General features: G+C 45.2%; 1 protein-coding gene, 2 long non-coding RNA genes and 1 pseudogene across 3 annotated transcripts in view; 1 reads left to right on the top strand and 3 right to left on the bottom strand.

The window, feature by feature from the left end:
• LOC143267301 (disks large homolog 5-like) overlaps positions 1–11,037 on the bottom strand; it is a 143,535-nt gene extending 132,498 nt beyond the window's left edge. Inside the window, exon 1 of the mRNA XM_076544608.1 lies at positions 10,045–11,037. Coding sequence (XP_076400723.1) covers positions 10,045–10,177 — 133 coding nt within the window. The 5' untranslated portion in view covers positions 10,178–11,037. The remainder of the gene's footprint in view (positions 1–10,044) is intronic.
• Positions 11,038–13,215: 2,178 nt separating this feature from the next.
• LOC143267119 (DNA-directed RNA polymerase III subunit RPC1-like) lies at positions 13,216–15,839 on the bottom strand (annotated as a pseudogene).
• Positions 15,840–17,039: 1,200 nt separating this feature from the next.
• On the top strand, positions 17,040–17,613 carry LOC143267310 (uncharacterized). The gene is made up of 2 exons (XR_013042307.1): positions 17,040–17,169; positions 17,387–17,613. It is a non-coding gene; the product is annotated as an uncharacterized LOC143267310 (long non-coding RNA).
• Positions 17,614–19,935: 2,322 nt separating this feature from the next.
• LOC143267308 (uncharacterized) overlaps positions 19,936–23,339 on the bottom strand; it is a 43,993-nt gene continuing 40,589 nt past the window's right edge. Inside the window, exon 9 of the long non-coding RNA XR_013042302.1 lies at positions 19,936–20,196. This is a non-coding gene — a long non-coding RNA (uncharacterized LOC143267308). The remainder of the gene's footprint in view (positions 20,197–23,339) is intronic.

Raw genomic sequence — 23,339 nt, 5'->3', positions numbered from 1 at the left:
ACTTGAGTCATCTTCACTAAAATATTTTTGATGGTCCATCAGGACGAGCACAGATTTATACACCTGGACCCCTCCTGGATGCCCAGTAGCTCTGGCTATGCTTCAGCACTTCTTCAAAGCCCTCTCCTGTTCATCCTTAGCAAGAGTGGAATCCCAAAAACCTCCATGTACAAACACACCATAAGGTCTACCTGGGCCAAGGCTTTTCCTCAGCTACAATCTTTCCATCCCAAAGAGATAAATCTTCTGAAAGTTAAACTTCCTAATGTACAGTAATACATTTGCACCATACAGTTTCTAAGTCACCCTGGTGGTTGTTCCCGAACCCTACAGCTTTTTTATTTTTTATTTTTAGGCATCCTGCACATAGTCATGCGTGTCTGGATATAGTGTTACTTTCTCAGCTCTGAACTGCATGCTGATCCTCCTGCATTTAATGCTTTGTCCATTCACAAGTCTCTACATTTTGCTTTATACTAACTCCTGTTCCATGAATTAGAAACATACACATTCAAATATAGCATCAGGTCCTATCTTAACGAAACATGCTTGATTGCACACCTCCTCATCAACAAATTATATCATTTCCACTCATCTTTAGGCTTAAAATAAGCACAGTAATCCATTATGATTCTCTCTGTAGGGAATCAAGGCCACATGGTGAATAAATTGTAGGTCCTGAGAATCTGTCTTCATCCAATATTCAAAAAGTAAGAATTGTCCCAAAACTCAGGCTTATGATAGATAAGCTTGTGATATATGTAGGCCATCTGGGGTCATGCCTGAATCTCATCAGCTGTAGGCACAACATGGTCAAAACACTCAGGCCGTGTTCCCTGCAGATCATGATGCTGTACTGTCTAGTTGGTCTACTGTGACATGATGCACAGGTGATTCCCTTACACTTTTTCTTGATACTCAGCAAGATCTCATCCTAAAGCTGGGGCTGGAAATCCACCTCCCTGCACTGGATATAGGGTACCATTTGGTCTTTAGAATGGCACATTCTCTTTTTTTTGGGGGGGGGGGGTTCGAGACAGGGTTTCTCTGTGTAGCTTTGTGCCTTTCCTGGGACTCACTTGGTAGTCCAGGCTGGCCTCATAGAGATCTGCCTGCCTCTGCCTCCAAAGTGCTGGGATTAAAGGCGTGCGCCACCACCATCCGGCTAGAATGGCACATTCTATACACAAGCCATTCAGCTGATGTTCATGTGATCCATAAACACCTGACACAGCACTTGAGCATCAGAACATTATCTGAGCTTTCTCAACCAAATGACTGCTAGGCCCTATCACTGATAAGCCCTTGTCTTACTCATAGAGCATTCTTTGAGACACTAAGGGAGGTTTTCTGATGAATTACAGCTCTCTGCTGGCATAATATTCACACACATGGCCACCTGATCTGTGAAGAAGTTCTGCAGCAAGATGAACCTGCAATGTGTTGGCCACTATGAAATTGTTTCAGTCAACATTTGCCTGTGTGATTATTCAAGACCCACAATTCCATAAGGATCATTGAATGTCGACAAAGATCAAAGGTGACTCTGACACTTTCTACAGATACTTTTCAGGTCTGATCCCTTCAATCCAGATGTGAAACTGAGAATCCCCATTGATCCTCCTAATGGAAGATGAAATAACTCCTACATGGAAACAGGGACTGTTGTCACATCTGTGGGGACTGTCTTCAGCAGTGCTTCTGCATGTCATGGAGTTGGTCTGATTCAGCACTGCACTGGAGAGAGAATCCTATCCCAGCAGAGAGTAGGGTCAGGGCTGATGATGATGCCAGGGCTGGACAGGGTTCGCTTTTGGTCCCGTTGTCCTTGCCTGTGCTGTAGCGGATGGGGTTGGCACTTTGGCATCTCTGGGGCCGAGAGCCTACTCCTTCCTATGGACAGGAAGGGAGAGGCCACTGCCACCATGAGAGCAGCTGCTTAGGGACAGGCAGCCACCACGGCCTACAAGCTCCGGAGCCTAGCTCTGCTTTCTTCTGATTGCTGTGTTCCTCTACACAGAGCCCTCAACCTTTCCATCCTCAGAGTGGTGAGGGTCTACCCTGGACAGACTGACAGAAGATGGATAGAAAATGGATGAATGGATTGATGAATGAATGATGGATAGATGGGATTGATAAATGGAGGACGGATGGATAGAAAACTGGCAGAGGTAGTGGCGCACCCCTTTAATCCCAGCACTCGGGAGGCAGAGGCAGGCGGATCTCTGTGAGTTCGAGTCCAACCTGGTCTGTGGATAACAGCATGACATCAAAAAAGTCTTCCAAGTTGATTTCCTGCCACAAATGGAGGGCTGAGGACTCAGTCAGCTTGTGCAAGTCCTTGACCATAAACTGACATAGTAAGTTTTGTATTTCAACATCTCCTCCATCCATGGTATTGTTGTATTCCACCTTGGGGCTATTTGCTGATGGATGTCAGGGTCATGAGTAATTATCTTGTCAGGTTTTCTGTATCTCAGTCTTATTTTGATGCTTTCTTTTCTACAGGAGTACTGAGCCAACAGACACAAGGATCAGATTGGGTCTGGATGACCTGGAGGTCAGGTGGTTGTTGCTTCATGGTAAGTTCAGAGCTATGATGGGGTTCTATTTCTGAGGAGGCCTTGATCCTAGGGTGAATGATGCCATGTTTCAAGGTGTCTGCCTTCCTTTGGCCTCCTCAGTTTCTCAAACAGTATTGTCAATAAGGAAAGGGAGTCAAGGCCCAGAAGCAGCCATCCAGGGTAAATGGCTAGGCACAACCAAGGCCTATTCACACACAGGAAATAAAATAATAGTGAGAAAGTGCATCGTAATCCAGAATTTCCCGGAGATTGGGCTCAGCAGGTGGCTCCTGGTTTAACAGCTCCTTCTGAAGCAGGCTCTCATCCTGGGCTGTGGCCTGTTCCAGCTCATGTGTCAGTTTCTCTGACCTAGGAGGGAAAGGCAGTTAGGACACAGTCCTGCTGGGGACCTGACATTGTCAGCTGTTAAACTGCTGCCTCCCACCACCTCAACTGTGCTGGATGCTCAACATGGATCTTTGACTTAAGTCATTGTTTGTACCCCCAAGGAATAAGAGTCAGAGAGTAGCTGGGCCTAGAACTTTCCTCAGCCCTAAACACCTGTCAGAATTTGGCTAAGTAATGTTTTTTTCTGTTCTATTAGAAAGAAAGGATCTTTCTCTTACAGTCTGGGGACATCATTTTGTAAGAGCAACAACATATTGATAACATAGTCATCAGCACAACGGTGATACTCATTATTCATGATGAATTACAGACCAATCACTCTATTTTATTGATAGCCATATGGCATCCTTGCATTCTGGACACCCAAACAAGGTCATGAAGATAGCTGAGGACTCATGCCCAGGACGCACCTTGAATATGACAAACATGCAAGACAGAATCAGTCAGTAATCCTAGAGCAGCATTTCCTGAGATGTGTGCCTGAGAACACTGGCCCTGATGGACTCTGGGATCAAACAGAAACTTGTGATTTCCTTAACCAGAGCTAGGAATCTGCATCCTGACTCTTTGACAGTCTGTTACAGAACACTCCTGAAAAGGTTCTGATCTTCCCTGAAGCTGAGGCGTCTGCCTGGGTTCATTCTGGAAAGTCCTTAACCTATTCAATCCAGGGAACACGTGTCCCAGGTAATGGGAAAATGATGCACAGCACAGTATTCAAAGGTAGGAATCTCTTTTCGACAAGGGATGTTCCTAAGTCAAAATGTAATTTCAGGAAGGCATGGTGATGCATAACTTTGAATTCCATCATGGGGACAGAGAAGCAGTCAGATCTCTGTGAGTATAATGAAAGCCTGCTCAGGCCATACCAGAGCACTCAAAAGGGAGAAAGGACACCATTGCTCAGACACACTGAGTATTAAACATATTGATTCCTGGACAGAATTGTTTGTACACTCAACCTGAATAATACTCTGAAGTGTTCTTGCCCTTCTTGTAGCTGGAAGCCATGCATTTGAGCAGGAGCCCATAAATGATAGTGATCCCAAAAACAACGTACCCCCATGGCTCCACCTGCTCCCCCCAGCCTCAGTTCCTACCTCATTTGTTAGACCTCAAAGTGATGCTGCAGCTTTTCTGCCAAGTCCTTTTCCTGGGTGATCATCTCCTTCTGCTTCCACAGGACCTACAGGCGTCCCTCCAATCTTTCAAATTCCTGTTCATTAGAACATTGTGTTCTTAGTAGAGAGCTGTATACAGGCATGGACACAGTCTAATACACATGAAGCCCATACAAAGGATCAAAATAGCTGACTGATAGGTGAGGCAAGCCAAAAGAGCTTATACCTCACTCATACAAAAAGAAGTGAGCAGAATACAACATCATGCAAATGAACAGATGAGTAGGCGAAGCACACCAGCACATTGAAGAGTCTCACAACTCTGCCATCATTCCCTTAGGATTAATACTGCTGTGGGGAGTGAGCTCTGTTTGGCCAGACTCTGTTGAGATGGCTAGAGAATTTACTTCAGAAGCAGCAAAGCGTCCACCCCGGCACTAAGCTTCTCAAAAGCCCCCATCTGTTCAGCCAATCACATCCAGATTGTATTCTCCACAATGGTAGACTCTCAAGGAGCACTCACAGAAAACAGGGCTCATGAGCTGCTATTCAGGCTTATGTCAGTGTGAACCAAAAGTGGGTCAAAGGGAAGAGAACACACTGCGATTTATCAAGAAAGGAGAAGGCCACATGCCACCCAAATCTATGACTATGAGTAGGACTCGTTTGGCATTTACATGGGATACTCCTCCTTGTAAGCTGCTTCCCCTCTGTGATCTCACATGAACCCTCCCAATCACATGAGCCTCAGGACCCACAATTCACTCATTCAAAGCTCTGTGCATAGTATCCTACCTATCATAACGTCATGTAGGTTTAATATGTCATTGACTCATTTCCCTCATTGGACCGCAGTTTCAAGCAGAGCAGGAGGCATAGTTTGCTAATAATTTAGTTTCTCAGAAGAGGCTAACTTCCCAGAAGTACTTGTGCATAGACACTGAAGTGAATCCCTCAGATGGCATGAGGTGGGTGGCTGAATGGATGAGAAAGGTGATGGGTGAAAGCACAGGTGGTTGGATGGGCAGACAGAGAATCCAATGAGCAAATAGTGCCAGACCTTAGCCTGACCCACCTACCTGCCCCTACCTGTTGTTGCTGTGTTTGGGGGTCACTGGTCTCTTCTTCTTGGTCCTCACAGATTAATTTCAATGCCTCCAAGTGGTGCTTCAGCAGGACCCAATCATCTATCCGATTCTTCTTCTCCTGCCTCAGCATGGCTAATTGCTCCTTAAGCTGAGTGTGTTCCATTAGGACCTGGCTGTGCAGACCACTGGAAAAGACCCTCTGTAGAGTAAGGCCCTTCCAGTCTCCTTCTGCCACCCCTGCCTCCAGGGACCATCATGACAAATACCCCAGGTTCTCAGGAAGACGTAGCCAAGAGCACAAAATAGCCATGACAGCTACACTCAAAAGACCAAATAAGAAAGTAGCTAATTAAAAAAAAATCGAAATATTTCAGAAAACCCCAACACCAATAGGCATCTATGTCCTTTCAAAGGAAAGAGGAGTCCCTCAACTGTCCTGAACTTCAGCAATAGTGGACAAATACCCTCTGAGAGAGGAAAGAAGACCCAAGGGAAGTTTATTCTGTCTACTGTTTTCACAGAAACCAGATCTGTAAAGCCTAGGCCTGGGCTCCCAGATGCCCAGGGCTGCCTGACATTCCCCTCATAGTGCAAATTCCTTTTCTTTTCTTTCTTTTTACTTTCCTTTTCCTTTCTTCTTTCTTCCTTCCTCTCTTTCTTTCTTTTTGTTTCTTTGGTTTTTGAAACAGGGTTTCTATGCTTAACAGTCCTATCTGTCCTGGAACTCTCTGTAGACCAGACTGGCCTTGAGATCACAGAGATCTGCCTACTCTGCCTCCAGAGTACTGGAATGGCACCACCACAGCTCAGTTTGCTCTTCTACCTAGAGGCTCCTGAGGCTCCAAGACAATGGTGGGAGGAGTGGATAGTCTCTTTCATACTTAGCAAAACTAATTGCAAGAGACACAAGTCAAAGAGATGCTTGCTAAGGTGCAAAAAGGACAGAACCAGAGCTGTGGACTCTCCAGTCTACAGACAAAGGAAGGCAGAGATGAGCCACTTGGGAAATCAATAGGGTGCTTTCCTGTAATTTGAGAATCAATCTCACTCAAGACCTAGCTATACCACTCTTGGGCATATTCCCAAGGAATGCCCAATCATATCACAAGGACACATGCTCAGCTATGTTTATAGCAGCATGGTTTGTAATAGCCAGAACCTGGAAACAACCTAGATACCCTTCAACTGCAGAATGGATAAATAAAATGTGGTACATATATACAATGGAGTACTACTCAGCAGAGAAAAACAATGATATCAGGAGGTTTGCAGGCAAATGGATGGATCTAGAAAAAATCATCCTGAGTGAGATAACCCAGACTCAGAAAGACAAACATGGTATGTACTCACTCATAGGTGGATACCGGATGTAAAACAAAGGATGACTAGACTGCTACTCACAACTCCAGGGAGGCTACCTAGCAAAGAGGACCCTAAGAAAGACACAGGGATCACCCAAAGGCAGAGAAATGGATGAGATCTACATGAGCAAACTCATCCTACGTGAGGGGTAGGTAATGAAGGACAAGGGTTGGGGGAAACAGAGCTTAGGGGAGTGGGAGATTACAGCTGGATCAGGAACAAAAAGGGAGAACAAGGAAAGAGAGACCATGATAAATGAAGACCCCATGGGACTAGGAAGAAGCAAAGTTCTAGAGAGGTCCCCAGAAATCCACAAAGATACCTCCACAATAGACTACTGGCAATGATGAGAGAAAGCCTGAACTGACCTACTCTGGTGTTCGGTTGGCCAAACAACCCTAACTGTCATGGTAGAACTCTCATCCAATGACTGTTGGTAGCAGATGCAGAGATCCATGGCTAGGCCCCAGGTGGTGCTTTGAGAGTCCAATCAGCGAGAAAGAGGAGGGATTGTATGAGCAAGAGATGTTGAGACCATGATTGGAAAAAGCACAGGGACATATAGCCAAACTACTGGAAACACATGAACTATGATCCAATAGCTGAGGAGCCCCCAACTGGATCATGCCCTCTGGATATGTGAGACAGTTGATTAGTTAAACTGTTTCAGAGACCCCCCAGGCAGTGGGACCTGGACCTGTCCTTTATGCATGAGCTGGCTTTTTGGAGCCTGGGGCCTATACAGGGACACTTTGCTCACCCTGGGTGAAGGGAGTAGGGTACTGGTCCTGCCTAGACTGAATCTACCAGACTGAGGTGAATCTCCAGGGGAATCCTTGCCCTGGAAAGATGGGAATGGGGGGTGTATTGGGGGACAGGGGAGAAAAGGCAGGGTGGGAGGAGGGAGGACATGGGAATCTGTGGCAGATATGTAAAATTAAATTAAATTATAAAATTAAAAAATAATAATAAAAGAAAGGCAGAGATGGCCACTCAACAACTATTGGGGTCCATGCCAACAGGCACTTACCGATAGAAGACTGTCCGGTTGGCAAGCTCATCCACCTTCTCTGAAGTCTCGGTGTTCTCATTCTGCAATCTCTGTAGGTCAGTCATGACCTCCTCATGCTCCATCTTCAGATCTTCATACCAAGTGTTTGGCCTGTGGGAGGGCATGGCACCAGGAACAAAGATCTTTATGAATATAGGCCTCAAGGATCATGTGAACACAAGCTGTTGTCCTGATCTACTGCAACACAGTGGAGGTCTCAGTTGGCTACTATGTACTGAAACTTCCTGGTGCTTAATTAACTTGTAATCCTAGCCCAGGCCAACAGAGACTGAGTGTTCAGATGGAGGGTGTCCTTGATGCATGTGTCCACTCAGCAAGCCTGGAGAGGCAGTCTAGCTCTCTGTTCCTAGGAGTCTATGCTAAAGGTTTTGTCCCACAAGAAACATGCAATGATGTTTCTTTTGTTTCAGGAAAAGGATTCTTGAGCCTGGGTCATTACTACCGCACGGATAGACAGAGCACATAATTCTGGAGATGAGATCCGACATCAGGACAGCTATAAAATCTCCCCAAGGGATTCCTATTTGGCATCAAGGTGAACACATAGGACAAGAGCAGAGCTGCTTAAAGTGAGGATCACAGATCTCATATCAGCACTGGAATCACCTGGAAATGTGACACAGGCAAATCATCAGGCCCACCATAGATGCCCTGCTCCCAGAGTCTGTAGGGACACACAAACATAGAAATGCTCATAAACATATAGACACAGACACAGACAGACAGACAGACAGACAGACACACACACACACACACACACATGCCAGCAGGCATGCTCCATGCATATAGGAAAAGAGAGAGAGAGAGAGAGAGAGAGAGAGAGAGAGAGAGAGAGAGAGAGAGAGAGAGAGAGAGAGAAAGGCAGAGAGTGCAAGAAAGAGTGAAGGAGAGGAGAGCACACATGGGATACTGAAGAAATTTGTGGAGCAATATTGTCCAAGAGTGTAACTCACGAGAAATAGAAAAACAGTGATGAGCTCCAGGACTTTCAGTCACTCATTGAAATAAATCAAGTCAGATCATGTCTGACAAGCTGCTACCAGGTTCTTCCAGCACATAATTACCTACCAGGCAAGTTCAAAGCCTCACACAAACTCACAGCAGCTAGTATCTCACACAAGCCATGTCATGGTCTTTTCAAGTGCATGCTGGGAACTCAAACAATACTACATCAATCCCTGAGTTGTGTGACTCAGACTCCAGGCTTGGGTTTTTATTGAAGGAAGCAGAATGGTTAGAATCCCCATCTCCCTCCTGCCCAGGTTTCAAGTTCTGCCTCTTCATTGAGAGGCATTTAGGGACATGAAGTAGGGCACAGATAAACCCTGAGGGGTCAAGCTCCTAGAATCCAAGACATTAAAATGAAGATGAAGGTGACTTTGCAGATGCAAAATTGATACCAGGAAGGTTGAAACAAGAGATACCTATTGTCCACGGGTCCTTTCCTGATGAAGAATAGTTGATCTCCCTTGTCACCAGCGGCAGCTCCATGTTCAGCCTCTGCATCTCCTTCCTCACCCCTTTCTTGGTGAGGAGGGTTGGGTGGGATGAGGTCTCCATAGCAGCCTCTGTGGTAGATGAACACAAGTGAACTTGCATAGTGACAAGGCATAGAGGATGGGCAGACCACTCTGAAGCATAAACAGAAAGATCACGTCTGCAACCCAGTGACAACCCAAATATTTGAGGCCAGGTGAAGATGTACCCTTTGTGGATCTCAGCTTTCCCATCATTCTGTAGAGATGTGGCTATGTAATCAGTCAGGGGTTTCCTCTGCCTCCCTACACATGCCTCAGGGAACACAGAGATGGCTTCTTCGGGCAAATTCATAGCAGCACAGGATGCAACATGCATGAACCCAGAGCCCTGAAGTCTGCCTGTGCTTTCAGAAGCCAGGAGAAAAATAACACAGTGCACAAGCACTCAGGTGTTGTGGACAGTCCCGATCTCCTGCCTGGTCACTCCAGGCCCATGGCTGGTATTGAAATGTCATACTGAGACACAGCATAGTTAACAAACTCACCAAGTCATCCAACTGCCAGCTCAGGACCTGCAGAGCTTGTACAAAGGAGCCAATCTCTGCCCTGGTTCCACATCTCTACAGCTATTTGACTACACTAGAGATCTACCTGCCCTTCTCAACTGCTGATTCAGGACCCAAAGGGACCACTGTCAAGAAGAGGTGTTCAAAGGAGTCTGCTCGACAGCCTGACGACATGATGTCTTGTCCGGAAGCACTTGTTTCTCCATGTGACTAGTGTCCACAGCCACTGCACCTAAAGGAAACTCCCGAAGCTGAAGTACAGTGATGCCTGGCCTCAGCTGGGGACACATTAGTCCCTCTGCTCCAGCTCCTCTGCCACTTTACTTGAGGGCCCAGGTCTAGCCCACCTCCTCCAGGAAGCCCCCATCTCCTGCCCAGCACTCACTGTGCCTTCCCCAGAAACCCTTTTGGGTTGTTTTCCTCTGAGACTCAAGGCCAGCCTCCTTCAGTCTCTCTCTGTTCTCCGGATGTTCTCCATTCTCTCTTCCAAGGAGACCCCTCAGTCTTGCCAGCAGCATGTCTATGCTCTACCCTCTAGGCACTGAAGGATGCCCTGAGGGCATTTGATGTTGCTACAACACTGGTGACATCACGGGATGCCATGAGCTCTCCAGGATACAATAGAATGTCCAGAGAAGGGACTGCTGATGTCATGGGGAACAGCCTTTGCCACCCTACAAATTGGTTCCACCTTAACTGACCATAAGCCCAGATTCACTTTCTAGGAGCCTCTCTTGGAACATAGAGGAAGCTATTCAGCACCTCCTCCTTCCAATGCCAGAGTTCTCTTAGCTTAATTGGAAGCCCCATACATAGTACATCCCATGTTGGGAACTTAGCTATTCTATCCAAACACTGCCCAGGAATATCTCATTCTTTTAAATATCCCTCTGTTCATCAATATGAGCAATTAAATACTATTACACCACAGATGATACCCCAACTCCTTTCATTTAGAATACAAACTAGGATGCAGTTCAGACACTTACATTCCTGATGAGTACCATGATATACTATCGAACACCCAGTTTTGTTCTAGGGCTGGGTATAGAAAAGCAACGTGTTGCTGTCAGTAAGAGGTCCTGCCCAGGACCTCTGACCATAAGAGACTTTAGAGGAACCAACCCCTCTCTTTTTCAAGACTGCTAGAGATAGAGTACAGCCTTCACTTGAGCCACAGGCTACAGAGCCCTTCAAAAGTGACTCACATTACTAGGAAACTACAAGTTTCTATTTTCTTTTTGTTTAAGGCAGTTAAATTGAGATAGACAGTGCTTAGCCAGAGACCTGCCATGTCATCCTGGACCTCACATCCTAGGTGCTTTTCCAGGAATTCATTAAAGCTGGTTTTCTTGGTTCTATAGCTTCTGGTTTCAAAGTAAAATAACAACAAGCACTGTATATCTTTCACAGAGAATAAATAAATAACAGGAATGTATTTATAGGACCACATGAATGGCAAATCAAGCCTGATGAGTGGGAAACCAGGACTGTGTCCTGACCTCTGTGGTCCTAGACAGAGGGAGGATTGGGCACATGTTAGCATCCTCTGCAGAGACAGAGTGAGGTGGAATGGACACACAGGCTGAACAACCTTCCTGAGACCCTGCAGGTTAGGTTACAAGCAGATTCCCAGTCAACCTTCCAAGGAGCTCCTGCTGAGGCCATGGTCTTTGTCTGACCCTCTGCACCATTTAAGGTCATGCAGGCATCTGTCCAAGGGATACAAAATTCTTCCATTCAGCAGCTGACAGGACAAGGAGCCAAGGTCAGGAATGGTGACCTCCTGCCATAAACTATATGACAAAAATTATGCAGAATTCATCTGTGTGAAAAATCAATGGCCTCCTGCATGGTTTGGGGTCTATGTTAGCCTTGTGCAACAGCTTTATGAGCCCAGTTCCTATATTCATTGGGTTTTCCATGATGATGCTCTTTGGCAAGCCTGGAACCAACCTGAACTGAGGTCAGAGAGCTGGATTCACAGAGTGGAGGGAACATTACTGAATTAGGTTTGCAGAGTTGGGATCTGAGGTCCAGCTCCACCACGTACCACCTGGCTGAACTTGGATCATCATTTTCCTTCCCATGTATATACCCTAGGGGAATGGCCAAGGAGCACTGTCTCTGGAATGACTGTGCCTGCCTCAGACCAGCAGGTCATCAGAAGTCAATTCAGCTCAAGCCAGTTCTCTGCAACGGGAGTAAAGATCAGGAGATAGACAGCCTTTGAGAGGATGCTTAGGCAGCAGGATCCTTGCACATGATCAGGAGATGGTGACTTTGCCACCTGCCTCCTTAGCTTAGTGCCCAGAAGAAAAGATACCAATGGGGCTGGAAGTACAGGGCCAGGGGCAGCATGGTCCTTATCAGACACTGGAAGGCAGGCTGTCATTGACTTCCAGAAGGGTAAGGATTTCCTCTTCTCCTAGCTCCACTTCAAGACTGTCTGTCATTTTTTTTCCTTCCTTCCTTCCTTCCTTCCTTCCTTCCTTCCTTCCTTCCTTCCTTCCTTCCTTCCTTCCTTCCTTCCTCCCTTCTTTCGTCCTTCCTCCTTTCTTTCTTTTTTCTTTCTTTCTCTCTTTCTTTCTTTTCCTTTCTTTTATTTCTTTTTTTCTTTTCTTCCTTCCTTCCTTCCTTTCTTTCTTTCTTTCTTTCTTTCTTTCTTTCTTTTCTTTCCTTTCCTTTCTTTCTTTCTTTCCAGACTTGCTTTGGAACTCAGAGATATGTCCACCTATGCCTCCAGTGTTCTGGGGTTAAAAGTGTGGGCAGCCACCACCCAGGTAGTTCAAGAGTCTAGGGCTCTATGCTAGGACTCTGATTCGACAGAAAGGAAGCAGGAGGTAGATGCATTCTAGTTTGATGACAAAGACAACTCCAGAACAGAGAGGCAAAGTGCCAAACTAACCCCAACACACAGTGAGAGCTACCACTGGGCTAGAGTGCTCCACACATGGAGACAGGAGACATTTCCAGGTAGGGTGGTGGACAGAGGCTGGACCCAGGCTGCAAAGGTGTCAGTGGTGGGTGCTGGGATTCAGTCCTGGTGTCTGACAGCTGCACTCTGGCTTGTGCATGGGCTTCTCCATTCTAACCCTCCTCACTTTTCTTTCTCTTCACTTTGATGTTGATTTGAAGAAAGGGTCTCATTGTAGACTTGTCTGACCTGGAACTTGCTATGTAGAAGAAGCTGGCCTTCAGCTTACAGAAATCTGCATGCCTCTGCCTCCTGAGTCCTGGGATAAAAGGCATCCATCACAAGGCCTGGATTTCACATAACCTTCTCTCTCTCTCTCTCATATATATATATATATATATATATATATATATATATATATATATATATATATATATATATAAAACCTGTGTCTCCCCATTTTCTGTCCTACTTGTTCCTTAAAATGTTGTTCAGTGTCTCACTAGGAGGCAGGACCACAGGCTACCCTACTGCTACACCTGGAGGCTCTTCCACTGTCTACCTCCTGTCAATCCTGGATAACATGCAGGCTGTTAGTCAATGTGGCCAAGTATAGCTTCAAGGACTAAAAGGTCTCCACTAGTTCAGGGTCCATATTTTCTTTTTGGAACTGAAGAACTGTCTGCACTGAAAGGAGCTCACAGAATGGGGAGAGGGGGCAGGGTGCCTTAGTTGGGCCTGGAGACAAACAATCTGTTCATTCTGAAATCCATAGGCCATCTACACTGCAGACCTACTACATACTGGGTCTTTCCTGCCGAAATTAAGCAGCATCAAAGAGATGGTCAGTTGTCTTCCAAAGGAGGCCAGCATCATCCCACTCTCCTTCATCTTGGCCAGGCTATACCTGGTAGTAAACTGGTCTTCACCCTGTGCAATGAAAGATGGTCAGAAGAGTCTCAAGTCATTCCAGGAAGTTCAAAACCAAAGCAGAAGGCATTATCCCAATGCTGGAACCAATAGAAACAACCAAGCAGCTATTCGTGGCACTACTAAAAGCAGATGGTTTTTAGTGCAGCATCATAGCCATTGGGACTTGAGGATCCCAAGGACAAGGAGCCTGTCTCTTGTCAATTGTACCCAGATGCTGTGCCACGCAGAATTAGGAATCTGAGTTTTAAAAAGGGGGTTGCTTCTCCTTTCTTATGATCATTAAGCTAATACTAGAAACAATTTAGTTAATTCCAGTCAAGGAAATGAGCCAAACATACAACAGATCCACACAGGACTGCTATTGTCAACATCTTGTCATGTGAGGGAGTGCTTCATGAAGCCTCCCCTGAGGATTGATAGCCAGATAGTGCTTTTTGTTTTTTGTTTTTGTTTTTTGCGGTGGAGACAGACATATTCTCTAATGGTGTAAACACTGGTGAGGTGCCCATGGTCCAGTAAACAACCTGTCCCTCAACCCTGCCTTTGTAAGCAGCCCTAACGAAATTCATTGTGTCATTTTATAAAAGGCATGTACCAGGTGATGGTGGCTCACATTTTAATCCCAGCACTCCGGATGCAGAGGCAGGTGGATCTCTATGAGTTCAAGGCCAGCCTGGGCTACAGAGTGAGTTCCAGGAAAAGGAGCAAAGGTACACAGAGAAACCCTGTCTTGAAAAAAAAGGCAGGAAAATAGAAGGACTTGTTAGGAAGAGAAAGGAGACAAGGGGGCATGGGAAGTGCATGAGAGAGGGAAACAGGAAGTGAATATGACCAAAGTATGTCAGGATATATATACATAAACAGGTCATAATGAAATCCATGTTATGCACAATTAATATATGCTAATAAATGCATTTGAGGAAACAAAGTCAATGGGTCATGAGGAAGAGTAAAAAAGGTTTACCTCTGGCCTCCACATAAACGGAGGGGCCCCCACATGATTATGCACCCACATGTATATACAACAATTAGATATCAATCTGTATTTGCAGTTCCAGTGAGATACCATAACCTTTAAAAAAAATCAAAACCGAAGAAGACTTGCAGACATTGTCTTTTCAGGGCTGCCATGGCCCCACCTGGAGTAGTTTATTTTTGGTCCTGGAGATGAGCCTGGGAATTAGGAATATTTACCCTGACCTTGTTCTATATCTGAGCTACATCTCTGGTTCCATAATGTCCTCTACTGCAGGACAGGCTTATCAGGAAGGGCTCATGTAAACACAATACACTTGTGTATGGGAAGGAAGCAAACACCCATAACAGCTTCCCCCTACACTCTCACCTGAGAGCAAGGTAATTTACTCTCTCTCTCTGTCTCTGTCTCTGTCTCTGTCTCTCTCTCTGTGTGTGTATGTGTGTGTGTGTGTGTGTGCTGGAGATCAAACACAGGGCCCATGCATGGTAGGCAAGCACTCTATCACTGAGCTATACCTAGCCTTACTCTCTAGAAATGTTTACAGACGCAGCACTAGGAAGGGGTTAGGGAACATTCACCCCAAGTCACTTGGGCATCCTAGTGTTGGTAATGGCCAGATTTGCTGTAGAATAAGACTCAGGACATGGACGGATGTTGTCTTCAAGCTTTTCTCCTCCAATAACTGGTTGTGTTGAAATTCTCACACTGAGAATTTAACAAAACACCTGATCCCATCAGCACACATGGGCCTTTGTTGGTGACACCTACTTCCTGTCCAGGTCAGTCCTCACAGAAGTGTACTTTCTATGCTGTTTACACTCTCTAGCTGTTTGCCAGACAGAGGATTTCATGACCCCTGACAACCCGGAGCATCCCTTCTCTCACACCTTGTAGGTCATCAGGTCCGAGAGCAGCATCATGAGCCTCCTGTTGATGCTCATGCCATGGTTGACCATTGTGTACTGGATCTTGTTGATGATGGTTGTCCGGGCAGCCTCAATGCCCAGAGTTTTCTCCACCTAGGGAGAGCTAGGAGTGAGTGGAGGCAGTCCCTTCTGGGAGCTACCTCACTCCTACTTCTTCCCTTTTGACAAGCACAAAGCAAACACTGCTCTATTATCAAAGTAGATTGCTGTGTAATAGTTGGGGAAGCAAATGCCAGAGACAGGAAACTTCTGGGTATTGGCTGAGGGTCCAGATGCAATGGTACCTCATAGGCGTTATTGGAAGTCATCTGAGTGCCTTTCACACTATTGGTGGCCATGACTGCCCAAAGGTTGTCACCTTCTACCAGAAGCTTGAATTTCTTCTTCCTGCTCTGCTCATTGATATGGATGACAGCTCTGGACATCCCCAGGGTGCCCTGTGCCACCACCTACATTCCACACAGAATGCTTAAGATGCTGCAACCCTAGGTCCCTACTGAGAGCATCATAAATGGGGCTGAAGAACGGGCTGGTAACTAGTTCATGCCATTCTCAGCCCATTTATCACCAGTAGTGTGTGTACTCCAGGGGTGCCTAGGTACTGCTGGGGTTAGGGGAAAGATGGTTCAGAGGACTGTGCCCCAACCCACAGTCAGCTTGAAGAGAGAGCAGAAAAGAGACTAATGGATAGAGTTGCAGTCTCAGAACTAGGGACAAGAGAAGAAAGGCCTTTGTGCAGCTTGGGCTTTTTGATTGTCTTAGCTCAGGAAACTCCATTGATTTGAAATCTGACATCCTGATGAAATGTTCTGGAATTTTCTATAAATGTAGGATTGAAGGATTGTGATCTGCAAAGCCACAGCCTGACTCATCACAGACTACATATTCCCCCCTCCTCTGCCCCTCCCCCAGGCCCTGATCCTGAAGGAGCAGTCAGTCATCCAGAACCTCCCTGGCAGTGCCTGACTCTCAGAGCTGGATAAGAGCATCAGTGCCCTCACCATGGCCCCGTGTGGCTCCAAAGGTGAGCTAAGCCCTCTGAGTTGGCTGTTTGTGTGCCCTGCCAGGGGTTTGGCTCTAGAATGTGTCTTTGGTCGTAACATCACAGAGGCTCTTCATTTCTTTAAGTGCCTGTCTATAAATCATTCATGAAGGACTAACCTTTTGTTTGATTTGGGTGGGGACAGTTATGACTTTTGGAGAAACTGGTGGGTAATTTGGCTGACTTCCTGAGTTTGAATGTGCTTTGACTAAATTTGTCATTAAAAGTGTAACCTTAGGATTTTCGGTAATAGATTTAGTGAAGTAACAGTCTTTTTTCTTTGGCATGTTGATTTTGGTTTCCAATGCTCTTTATTTAAAAATACGGAATTTTCTCATTGCTGTTTTTTTTCTTTTTGGCCTTGAGATAAAGAAAGTGAGTTACTTCATGTCTTTTTGAGAAACCCACCAGAAAGAATTTTTTTTTTTTTGGTTTGTTTTAAATATTAGCAGGGCCTAGGGAGCATTTCATGCAGGGGCCGCTAGGTGGCAGTGTAGCGAGAGGGCGCAAAGCAGCATGTGAGAAACCTCTCTGGACAGACTTCCAGGGTGGAAGAGGAAGCAGCACGTGGGGCGGCGCTCTATGGTGGCCTAGGGACAGCGGCTGCTCTTTTATCCTAAATCCAGAAGCACCCGGGAAGCTGGATGTAGCTAAGAAAATGTAAGAGATGGCCGGCAATGGAGACTGGGGTCCCAGGTCCCAGAGGGTTCCAGGTGAGGGACAGTTGTGAAGAGAGCGAAGAGAGAAGTTCCAGGATGGGATTTCAGAGAAAGTGGGATGGACCGAGCTGTAACGCGAATTGTTAGAAGGCGTTATTAATAAAACAAACCTGGAGCCAGGTATTGGGCTGAACGCTGAATAGTCACAGAAACAGAACAAGCCACATCCAATCTCACCTTGCTAATTCCTCAGCTGATCTTGTTTCCTCAGACTCCTCATCTGAATGGATCTCAGCTGAACTGCTGCTAAAAAGCTAAAAGGTATATAAGTCCTCATGTCTTATATACCTTTCTGCTTCCTGCCATCACTTCCTGGGACTAAAGGCCTGTGTCATCATGCTTGGATGTTTCCAGTGTGGCTTTGAAATCACAGAGATCTGGATGGATCTCCCTTCGGAATGTTAGGATTAAAGGTGTGTGTACCACCATTTTCTAGCATCTATGTCTGTCTAGTTCTGTTCTCTGATCCCAGATATGTTTTTTAGGGTGCACAGTATATTGGGGGACACAATATCACCACACCGTGCAGTGTCAGGATGGGCGTCCTGAGCCAGAAAGTCACCTCCCGAAGCCCCCAAGCCCGCACTGACTCCTCTCAGGAACGTTTTCCCTGGCATGCAGTATGTGCTGACCCAAGGGTGTCAGCTAGAAAGTGACTTCATAGGCAGCTAGGTGACAGGCTGAGATCCAAGCTGCTATTCTGGACCCTCTGCCTCAGAGCTTAATTATTAAACAGTAAACCTTTCCCATGAGTTTTCAGCCCCCCACCCCCAGATCTGTTTATTTTCAAAGAACATGAGAGAGTCCTGAGGCCAGAAAGATTCTGCATGAAGGCAACATTTGCTGCTTGGTCTAGTGGAGAGTAGTTGAATCAGCCATGGTCGCGGCAAATGCAAAGACAAGCAGAGAGGATAATGGGAGCACACATAATAATAAGTCCGTGCTTACCACAGACCAGGCCTTTTTCAAAACGCATATTGGAGGAACAGGGTGGGCTGATAGAAATGAAGCAGGGGACTCACACTGTGTGCAACTTGCAAGGAGTGTCAGACTTTTGAAGTGTTTGACCAGGACAGAGTTTGAGTAAGATTCCTCCTTCTGGGAGGCCATGGCAGGGATCCAGACTGGGAATGATGATGGCCTGAACTGGGGCTGGGTGCCTGAGGATGGGTGTAGGAACATGGAGAGAAGAGGATTCATAAAGGCTTAGTGTGTAAAGTCGAAAAAAGAGTAGAGATGGAGGTAAGAGAGAAATGAGATGGATATTGTTTGTGTGAGGTTGACATTTACTAGAACAGATGTCTGACCTGGGTGATCTCCAGCTGTTCTAAGTATCCACCTCTCCCAGTACTTCACACCCACCCTATACACTTAAAATACTCTCTCACAGCAGCCCCAGGAAACTGTTAGAATGCAGATGAGGTCAAGTTGTGATGGCACAGGCCTGTAATCCCAGCACTCAGGCCAAGGCAGGAGGATCATAAGTTTGAGGCTAGTCGGACCCACATAGCAAGACCCTTCATTTCAAAAGAAAACTAGACCTATGTCACTTGGATCTTCCAGTAGCTCTCTATTACACTGACACTTCATTCTCTCCTGATTCCCAAGTCTTGCCCTGACACCCCTCCCTCCTCAGGCCTTACTAGAGCCATCCTGTACCCTTAGCTAACTGTCTGTGCCCCATTGTGCTGCTTGCATGTGGTTGCTTGATGATGCCCAGAGTGTGTGGGCCCAGGGATCTGTCTTCTGCTTCCAATGTTCATTCTTTTAATTGCCTTATGTGTGAGCTCCTTTCCTACTTGGAATTTAGCTGGAAGGTCAGTTTTGAGGAGAAGCTTTCTGTGGAGACCCCATTGGGCCCTCAGACTGAACCATTCCATGTCATTTTGATTCTCTACATCTTTTATGAACAGTCATAACTCCATGGAATATTGGTTCCAACACCCCAGCATTCATAAACAGATACTAAATTGTGAGGATGTTAAGTCCTTTATGCAAAGTGGCACCATATCTAAGATACTCTATTTGCTCTATAAATTGTTTACCTGAGAAAATAAATACCATTCAACTGCCCAGTTATTTGTTTTCAATCCAGTGTTTCCATTTTGATAGTTCATGCTACATATAGAAGCAAGTCCCCCCCCGAAACACACACAGCTTTGTGAAAACATCTCATTCCACTTTGTTTCTGGATTTGTTTGTTTTTAAAAATGAGTGCTCTGCATATACATCTGCATGCCAGAAGGGAGCATTGGATCCCATTATAGATGGTTGTGAACCATGCTATGGTTGCTGCGAATTGAACTCAGGACCTCCAGAAGAGCAGCCAGTGCTCTTAATTGCTAAACCATCTCTCCAACTCATTCCACTTTGTTATACACACAACCTCTGTAACATCTACACTGGTACAGTCACAGTTACAGTTGGTGGTTGTTGGGTTTTCATTTGTTTGTTTCAGAGGTAGACAGGTAGACATCCAGCATGGGACCACATGTGCCAGGCATGTAAGTACTAGACCACTGACCTACACCCTGCTCAACACACCATGGAATCTCACTGACTCTAAGAAGACAATTCTATAAAATAGCTACATTCAATAATAGATTTTTGAAAAGTGTTTTTTGGTTTTGGTTTGATTTTGTGAGACAGCATCTCACTATGTAGCTGTCTGTCCTGGAACTCACTTTGAAGACCAAGATGGCCTTGAACTAACAGCTCTGCCACCATGCCGGTCTCAGCTTTTTAAGTGTTTAAAGGGGTGATGGATAAAGTACTTAAGTTACTGTGTTTGTATTCTGTTCTTATTTTTAGTGTATGTGTGTGCACACATGCATGAGTGTGAGTGCACATTTACACAAGTGTGTATGTGGAGTTCACACGACAAATTTCAAGAATCAGTTCTTGTCACAGTGAGTTCCAGTGATGGAGCTTAGGTCCTCAAGCCTGCTGGCAAGGGCTTTTACCAAACCAATGAGCCATCTCACCAGCTCTACCATATCGCTCGCTGTCAGTTAGAGACAGCTGCAAAAGAAAAAGAAAGCATATATCTGATATCTGCAAAAGAATCTGCTGTTTTCATGAATTTTAATTTTCTTTTTTCCCCAGTGCTAGAGATGAAACTGGGGCCTCATAGCCGGGAGGCCAGCTGACCTCATCCTAAGCCCATTCAGCAGTGTTTTAAAACAAAAGGGCACGTCCGTCTACCTCAGGCTTTCCCCACACACCAGACCCACTCAGTCCATGATCAGTTCAGTCAGTGTCACATAGCTATTCTCGTTTGCACATGTTGGTGATGGGAGCATTTGAGATGAGTGACAGTTTGGGGTGTTGACTTTGGAGTGACCCTTGTATCATGCTTGGTGTTTATGAATGCATCCATTCCACTTTCTATGCTACGGCTTTTTTCCCTACTGACAACACTTTCAACACCTTTGTTAGTTTAATCCTCACATTCTACAGTATTTCACTGAAAACATTTTCCTAGACAGTGCTATTAAAAAATAGGCAGTGCTTCCCATTTATTTGTACAGTTTTGTAATCTAGCCATTCAGAAACTTCTGGTTGCAATGTTGTCAAAATAATAAGAATAATCAGTTCTTCTTCCTAGTTATTTTTCTCGCTATGGTTGTTAGTTTTTAAGCTGTAAAATGGCTGAGTCAAAGAGTCTGATCATTTGAAAGCTGTTCCTGCTCACCCAGAAAGCCAGCGGCCATCTGCATTCAGTTCATACTCTAGTGGCTACAGTGAGAAAGCCTGCAGCAGTCTGCATTCAGTTCATACTCTGAGTATAAGATGGTGGATACAGTGCCCCCCAGCCCTAAGCTCCATATAGAGACTTAAACCACTGTAGGGACTAGTAATAAAAGCTTGCTGATTAGGTGCATGCCTGAGGTTTATAGACAGTCTGAATCATCAATGCTTGTCATAAACCTGTTCCAAGTGTCCTCATTTGAATGAAGAATGATCTAATTATTTCCCATTACACCATTGACCAAGAAGTTACAGAGCATAGCTGTAGCAGACAACAGCTCATGTTACTGCTGCCATATGTTTTGAGCCTTAGAGCCTGGTGAAAACTGGCAGATGAAGTTGCCACAGATTGCATTCACAGTACTGTGCAGTACAGTACACATGGGGAGACTAAAGACCAAAAGAGACTTAGCCAAGCCTCTTCAGATCCAGGCTCCTGTCTGCCAGTTTGCTGTTCTTGCAACTTCAGTCATGACTGGGGGCCACAGCTGCCCTGTGGTAGCTCTCTCCTCTTAGAACCTAAACCGTGAACAACTGAGTACTGTCGGCTAACTTAGAGAAAGGAAACACTCTCTTACTGGGTTTTATCACAGAGATTTCTAATTTCTTTCTGTTCTCATATGTTATCTGGCTTCTTTTTTTAAAAAAAATCATTATTTTTTTTACATGCATTGGTGTTTTGCCTTGAGTGTTGGGTACCCTGATGTATCATACCCTTTTCCACAAGGCTCAAAGACAATCATGAAAGATGAGGCAGAAAGATTGTAGGAGCCAGAGGTCATGGAGGACTAGAACAAACTGTCTTCTGGTTATGACAGGACCACTGCACTCATGACCCACAGCACCTGTGGTCACTTACACAAAATCAAGCCAGTCAACTTTCAAACATAGAGTGGGAAGGGTGCTTGAGCCCCTACTCCTGACTGCTGACCTAAGGATGAACAATGGCTTCTGGGAGGAGAGTCAGCTTTCTTCAAGAGTCTGCCACTGGGGTTATTAAAATGTGATTTAATGATAAAGATACAAAGTTGGGCATCACAGAGGTGGGGGCAGATTTGAGGTGGATTACTTGGAGTTGTGGGGTAAATATGATCAAAATGTAGTCTACTATCCACATATGAGTGAGTACATACCATGTTTGTTTTTCTGAGTCTGGGTTACCTGACTCAGGATGATCTTTTCTAGATCCAGCCATTTGCCTGCAAACAGCATGATGTCATTGTTCTTCACTGCTGAGTAGTACTCCATTGTGTATATGTACCACATTTTATTTATCCATTCTTCAGCTGAAGGGCATCTAGGTTGTTTCCAGGTCCTGGCTATTACACACAATGCTGATATTAACATAGCTGAGCATGTGCCCTTGTGATATGATTGAGCATTCCTTGGGAATATGGCCAAGAGTGGTATAGCTGGATCTTGGGGGAGACTGATTTCCATTTTCTAAGAAAGCGCCATATTGATTTACAAAGTGGCTGTATAAGCTTGCATTCCCACCAACAGTGGAGGAGAGTTCCCCTTGCTCTACATCCTCTCCAACATTGACTGTCTTCAGTGTTTTTGATCTTAGCCATTCTGATAGGTGTAATGTGGTATCTCAGAGTTGTTTTGATTTGCATTTCCCTGATGATTAGGGATGTTGAGCAATTCCTTAAATGTCTTTCAGCCGTTTGAGTTTCCTCTGTTGAGAATTCTCTGTTTAGCTCTATATCCCATTTCTTAATTGGACTGTTGGGCATTTTGATGTCTAATTTCTTAAGTTCCTTATATATTCTGGATATCAGTCCTCTGTCAGATATGGGGTTGGTGAAGACCTTTTCTGATTCTGTATGCTGTCGTTTTGTCTTGTTGACTGTATCCTTTGCTCTTCAAAAGCTTCTCAGTTTCAAGAGGTCCCATTGATTGATTGTTTCTCTCAGTGTCTGTGCTACTGGTATTATATTTAGGAAGTGATCTCCTGTGCCAGTGCATTCAAGACTACTTCCTACTTTCTCTTCTAGCAGGTTCAGAGTAGCTGGATTTATGTTGAGGTCCTTGATCTACTTGGACTTAAGTTTTGTGCATGGTGACAGATATGGATCTCTTTGCAGCCTTCTACATGTTGATATCCAGTTATGCCAGCACCATTTGTTGAAGATGCTTTCTTTTTTCCATTGTACACTTTTGGCTTCTTTGTCAAAAATTATATGTTCATAGGTGTGTGGGTTAATGTCAGGGTCTTCAATTCGATTCCATTTGTCTATGTTGGCATCAGTTTTTATGCCAGTACCAAGCTGTTTTTATTACTGTAGCTCTATAGTAGAGCTTGAGGTCAGGGATCGTGATGACTCCAGAGGTTGTTTTATTGTACAGGATTCTTTTGGCTATCCTGGGTTTTTTGTTTTTCCATATGAAGTTGAGTATTCTTTTCAGGT

Source organism: Peromyscus maniculatus, chromosome 9 (assembly GCF_049852395.1).
Source record: "Peromyscus maniculatus bairdii isolate BWxNUB_F1_BW_parent chromosome 9, HU_Pman_BW_mat_3.1, whole genome shotgun sequence".
Classification (NCBI taxonomy): domain Eukaryota; kingdom Metazoa; phylum Chordata; class Mammalia; order Rodentia; family Cricetidae; genus Peromyscus; species Peromyscus maniculatus.
The sequence above is the reverse complement of the archived record's forward strand: the minus strand, read 5'-3'. Positions and strand labels throughout refer to the sequence as shown.